The sequence below is a fragment of the Daucus carota genome, chromosome 9, assembly GCF_001625215.2.
Source record: "Daucus carota subsp. sativus chromosome 9, DH1 v3.0, whole genome shotgun sequence".
Classification (NCBI taxonomy): domain Eukaryota; kingdom Viridiplantae; phylum Streptophyta; class Magnoliopsida; order Apiales; family Apiaceae; genus Daucus; species Daucus carota.
The window spans coordinates 12,702,376-12,708,665 of record NC_030389.2 but is presented as its reverse complement, the minus strand read 5'-3'; the positions used below and the strand labels follow the sequence as shown (position 1 = coordinate 12,708,665).

Genomic DNA, 6,290 nt, shown 5'->3' with positions numbered 1-6,290 from the left:
ACACTATATTTGCTCTTCCGGAGCCATCAATAAGATTTGATGCACCAGATATGGTGTTCACAGTGGCTTTAGCTAACTTTAGATGCGAAAAATATTTTTCATTTTTTAGAATTGTGTGTGTTGTTGCACTATCTGCTAAGCAAAGTGATTCCTCATCTTCTATGACATATGATGAGAGGCTGCTGGCCATGTTCTTCACACAAAAATAAAGCAAAATTAGAGATAAAACATCTCATGACATTCCATTGATTTGAAAATAAGCAACATATCAAACAAAAGTTTATAGTTCATCCATAAAGACATAAACACTTAATAAAATAAAACAAGGCATTTTATTTAATTGGCATCATCACCAGCAAATTTGGCCACCTCCATATTGCCATCTTCAAAGAAATCAGATACTTCCATGTGAGTAGAGTTGAGTGGATCAATTTGATAATCTCCACCAAGATGAGTTTCAAGCTGGGCAAGACCCAGAGGATCATGTTGCTCAGTAAAATTAGTCTCAACACCTTTTAAGGAAGCTTGGTAGAGATCAACAAGGTGTTTGGAGGTACGACAAGTTTTACTCCAGTGCCCTTTCATTCCACAACGATAACAAATGCTTTCAACCCTTTGACCCACCGTATTCGCCTTAGGCTTTTCCTCATTCTTTGTCCACTTCTGGTGGTGAGGCTTCTTTTTAAAATTTGAGAAGTTTCGATATTTATGACCTCGACCATGCCCAAAACCACGTCCACGGGCATGTCCACGACCTCGTCCAAAACCACGTCCTCGTCCTCGTCCACGTCCAAAATCATTATTAGTAACAGCATTCACTTCAGGGAATGGTGTTGAACCAGTTGGACGAGCTTGATGATTTTTCATCAAAAGTTCATTATTTTGCTCAGCAAGAAGCAGGACAGAAATAAGTTCAGAATATTTCGTGAACCCCCGTTCACGATATTGCTGCTGCAAGAGCATATTGTTGGCATGAAAAGTGGAATAAGTCTTTTCCAACATATCTTTATCGGTTACATTTTCACCGCATAATTTCAGCTGAGAAGTGATTTTGAACATCGCTGAATTGTACTCGCTTACACTTTTATAATCTTGCAAGCGCAAGTGTAGCCAATCATAGCGAGCCTTAGGGAGTATCACAGTTTTTTGATGATCATATCTCTCTTTGAGATCCGTCCAAAGGTTTAACGGATCCTTAACAGTTAAGTATTCAGTTTTCAAGCCTTCATGGAGGTGATGTCGAAGGAATATCATGGCTTTTGCCTTTTCTTGCTCAGTTTTTACATTTCCTTCCTTTATGGTGTCTCCAAGACCCATAGCATTGAGATGGATTTCAGCATCAAGAATCCATGTCAAATAATTGTTGCCAGAGATATCAAGAGCGTTAAATTCGAGCTTTGTAAGATTTGACATTGTTCTTACTACAAAAAGATAATTGATATAAATAATAATTCATGGATACAAGCACGTATAGTCAAGGAAATACAGAGTCATTGCTATTGAGAAGTAAACATAAATTCACATGTTAATAAAAAAAAAATTGACAGATGCATGTATTAGTTAAATAAACAAATAGGCACAGCAATGTAATTAAATATAAATGAAATCTTTCACTTGACAAATATTATGCATCAAAAGATCAAATATGAGAACAAAACGCTTCTTGTTAATTTTATATTCTCTTATATACTGTGATCCTATTTGAAGATATGAGTGGAGGCCAGTAGGTTATAAAACAACTCAGACTCTCTGCAGAATCTATTCTCCTATTAACACACATGATGCTGCAGTACAAGTGAACCAAGAAAAATAGCATTGAATAGTATTGATTTACATGAAATAAAAGAAAATTCTTGCCAAAGAAGAATCTGCAGTGTTTGATAAAGTCTCTTAAAATAAATAAATAAAAATCTTTGAAATAATTTTAACCCCAAAAGAAAGAGAAAATAAAAATAAATAATTAATCAGGAGGCATTGAGAGATGACCAACTTATCCCTTGAGTATCTTTTAAAAAAGTAAAAAGTATACATACATGAGGTGTGATAAACAAATCGGCTATGGAGAAAATGTTGAGCTATTTTGGAATATTGACAAAATCTATTAGTGTCCTACCTCCACAGAAAAGTAGATATAAGAGCCTAACATATATAATGTGACCAAGTCCTTTGTGAATGTAAAATACTAGTACTGTAAGTACTCGAGACTACTTTATGCACCAAAACAAGTTTAATCATTAATTCAGATTAAAAAAAAAAAAAACCATGCTGCACATTCAAGACTCACGATAAAAAAAAAGGAAAATACAAGAAACAGAAGACAAGTTATATTCATGCATAGTGTAAGGATGACATTTCAAGGTATGCATGTGCGCTTGGAACATTTAGTATTATCATGCCTCATGCTACCAGAAGTGAAAAGATAAATACCTCCAAGATCAAGATTTCGGCTCCTTTCAACCACCACAATATATATAAAAACTTCGTGCTGATAACGTGTTATATTTATATAATAGATATACTAGAAACTAGAGAGAAACTTTTGAGAGGATAATCTTCATCTTATTCATGTGTATCAACAATGTACAACCCAAGCCTTTATATAGGCTATCTAATCATAGGTTACAAGATAATGAAAGGCCAAAGGTTTGGAAGATCTAAAGCTTGGAAAGGCAAAAGGTTGTGAACTTGAAAAGTTGTGCTAAGCAAAAGTCATTCATAAATAATTTGTACATAACAAGTAATAACTTTATTAGGCTGACAAAAATAAAAAACAAAAAACTTTAATATGGTCTGTGAACTCCACCATCTCAAATGCAACTCAATTGAAGATGTCATCTTCTCTTCAACACTGTACTGTATGCTCCTCTGCAGCCATCTGTATTCTTCAAAAGTGGGATGCTATCTTTATATATATGCTACCTTACCCATACTTTTAAGCACCCCCAATTGCATTTTCTCCGGGACTGCCTATTTCAGTGCAAACAAAAACAAAACACAGTAACATCAGTCCAGAATCATAGGAGAATGAATGTAAAATATTCAACTAAACACGGAGACGTTACAAATTTTGTCATAATGCTGTTATCCACTACTGCATAAATCATCGAAGATTCTATGTACTACTAACAAGTAATACCAGTAAATGTGTGCACACAACTTCGCCGAGATGATTTTGATAGGGGGCTTGTCATGTATTAGTAAGGTTTGCCACAACTGTTTCCCCAGAGTTTTTTCTTATTCTAGCGTTTAGGGGATCTCAGTCAAAGAATCATGTGATTTCTTATTACTGGTTGAGTAACAAAGGATGATAAAGTAGATGTAAATTACGTTGCCAAGCTATTGGTTGTAAATCCTTCTCACGAAAACTAATGGCGTTTGAACCCTATGTTTAAAGATTAAGTATAAGTTGAAAGAACCACAAACAGCACAAATCATTTCATGACCTAGATGAAGTCTTTGGTCAGACACTTGCACTGAAAAAAGTTTAACACCATGATTAAGAATACTTTTCCTTAAAAGTGTTGGACATGGGTACACAGGTTGATGTGAAGACCACAGTTGTATTTTCTTTTATGATAATGCAAACCTCCTTGTCACTGCATAATAATCAACACAGAAGGGAAATGAAATCTTACCAGAAGAACCCTTTTTCCAGATCACTTGACTATCAATAGTAGTTAGATGTCTATCATCTAGTCGCTTCCATGTTTTAATGGACTTGACAGCACCCCAACCACCCTTCGGTGTCTTCTCCAAAGATGCAACCACTACCCTCGTCCTTCTTGACCAACCAGCCAAACCATAAGCATGATACCCAAATCCTCCAGCATAGCAGAGATGTATACCAGTCAACTCACCACAGAAGTCATTCAGGTGATCGTGGCCTGTGAAAACAGCCTTCACGTCACCTGCTTCTACCAAAGTTGTGAAGAAGCCAGAGTTGATAGAAGCAGAGCTGATCCCTTCTTGTCTAACACCTGTGAAGTTTGAAGAATCAAAGTTTGCGTACTCAGGTAGAGGAATGTGAAAATACGCAAGACCAGGAGCAGGATTCTTCTGAGGCACTGGCTTTGCTTTGTATGCTTTCTGCATGGGAAAGATCATTTGTAACATATCTATGGATATGAGGAGAAGCATATAAAAATTAAATCCCTAACGGCACGTTTAAAAATAACTGGCAAATTGTTGGACGCAATGTGGGTAATTACTAATTAGTACCTGAAGCTTCGCAGAAGTTTGTTGAAACCAATACTGCTGAGAGGGTTTGATCCAGCCATAGCCAGGGATGTCCGGCACAGTAGAGTAATCTCCGCTATCAAGGAAGTATAGATTGAGTACAGATTTATTCACAAACCTCGAACCCTCAGAACCGTGGACTTCGAGATTGTAGTTTCCATAACCATCAATTGTATGGAAACGAGTGGGGTTCAATTTCGACACTGTGTGGTTCATACCAGTAATATATTTCATCACACCTTCCCTATTTAACAGCGTTGATTCTTGATCGTGATTGCCTAACACAGCTGCCCATGGGATTTTTGAGGATATAGCAGGGGCGAATGCTGCATTCATAGAAGCTGCAGGATTTGTTGCATCAGAACCGTATATGTTGTCCCCTACAAAAAGAACAATGACATCAATGTCATATTGTACTCACGACCATAGAATTAGGTTCAGGTGCAAATACATTTATTTTAAAACTATTGACTCAAAAAGCATATAAAGATGGTTAGATCGAAAGACGATGAATTTTTCCAAATTACACACCACTATTGCCCTGCCCCCACATTGATTACTTCGGACTATCATTAGTTTGAATTCATATTTCTTGATTGAATCTAATAGTGCTTCAGAATGACTAAATATCACGGCTTAATAATCATTTGAACCCAGATGCCTACAAGTGGATGCAAGATTATAATTGAACAAGCAGTCCCAACCAAGATTGGCCACATTCAGGGTCAAAATCGTTAAATTAATGAATTGCCAAGATCAACATCTACATTAGTACATAATGTTTTATGCATTAGTGTGAAAACAAAAGGGTGAAATTTCTATAGCCAAAAAATAGTTGCAAATACTTACCTCCTATTTAAATGTTTTCTTTTCGGTTAATTTGTGGAGGGGCTTACTAAACAAATTTTACACAACACAACTTTATATTATACTACTCCGCCGTACTCCTAAATTGTATATATCGGCAGACGGAATGTGACACACATTTTAATATTCCTGTAAGGATAACTCTATAAATCATTTTCAAGATTTTCTTTCTCTGCATAAACAGATTTTTTTATATATATAAGTTAGGCTATACTTTATAGGAGTACTAAATTGCGTACCGAGCAAATTGCGTATTGAGCAGTATAGAAATGAATGAGACGGACTAAGTACATAACATACTCATCTCAAATTGAAATGACTAGACACAAGAAAAGAATAAACTGACCGGTGAAAACAATGAAATCCGGTTTTTCCGCTCGGATCATCCGCCGAATAAAGGCGGTGGTGTTGAGGTCGGAGCAGGCCTTCATCTGCTCCGGCAACACATCCTGACACGGCGTTTTCTTGCCGTCAGCAAAGTGCATATCAGCCACTTGAAGTATCTTAAACTCCCCATTCTTACCAAACCTCAATTTCCCATCTCCACTACAGATCCTCAGCTCACATGAACTAACAAAAAGTATCACAAACAATAACAACTCTAGTTTTAAACCCATGATGTTTTCTGAATCAGTCTAGCTGTTGTGTACTACTGTATATATAGACTATTGGAGGAGGAGACCTTGACTGTATTAGTGTATGTAGAGTTAAGAGTTTGAGGCTTGAGAGTTGAGGTACTGTTAGTTGTCGTGTAATAAAAACACAAGTGTTGTTGACGAGACGGATATGCTGGTTTTGGGTCTTATCTCGTGAGGGTTTAATATGGTTGTTAGCTTTTAATGTCCGGTCTATCTAGTACCCCGCTTCCTCTCTTTTTCCTTTTTACTCCCTCCGTCCCACCCAATTCTTTACATTGGGTTTGGGCACGGAGGTTAAGAAATATGTATAAAGTAGTGGAAAAGAGAAGGAAAAGTGGGTGAAGTGGTGGGACCCATTGATTTTTAATATATAAAAGGAAGTTGGTGGAGTAAAAGTAGTGTGAAAAGGAAGAAAAAGTGAGAAAGTGGTGGGACCCATTAACTATTTTGGGAAAGTTTTGTGATGTAAAGAAATGGGTGGGACGGCCAAATAAGGAAACTGTAAAGAATCGGGTGGGACGGAGGGAGTAACATTTTGCTCCGTAGGTC

General features: G+C 36.8%; 2 protein-coding genes across 3 annotated transcripts; both read right to left on the bottom strand.

Moving 5' to 3' along the window:
- Positions 1–336: 336 nt before the first annotated feature.
- LOC108201283 (uncharacterized) lies at positions 337–1,413 on the bottom strand. The gene has a single exon (XM_017369573.1). The coding sequence runs from the start codon at positions 1,411–1,413 to the stop codon at positions 337–339; it is 1,077 nt and encodes a 358-aa protein (XP_017225062.1).
- A 1,057-nt stretch (positions 1,414–2,470) lies between these two features.
- LOC108203036 (probable inactive purple acid phosphatase 29) lies at positions 2,471–5,927 on the bottom strand. Of its 2 annotated transcripts, none has more exons than XM_017371727.2 (4): positions 5,450–5,927; positions 4,219–4,616; positions 3,636–4,086; positions 2,471–2,967 (listed from the first exon to the last, which is right to left on the bottom strand). In XM_017371727.2, the coding sequence occupies exons 1-4, from the start codon at positions 5,718–5,720 to the stop codon at positions 2,933–2,935; spliced, it is 1,155 nt and encodes a 384-aa protein (XP_017227216.1). In that variant the 5' UTR covers positions 5,721–5,927; the 3' UTR covers positions 2,471–2,932. The 2 variants fall into 2 exon arrangements, with proteins under 2 accessions (XP_017227216.1, XP_017227214.1); XM_017371725.2 differs by having other exon boundaries at positions 2,471–2,963; positions 5,450–5,864.
- Positions 5,928–6,290: the final 363 nt, after the last annotated feature.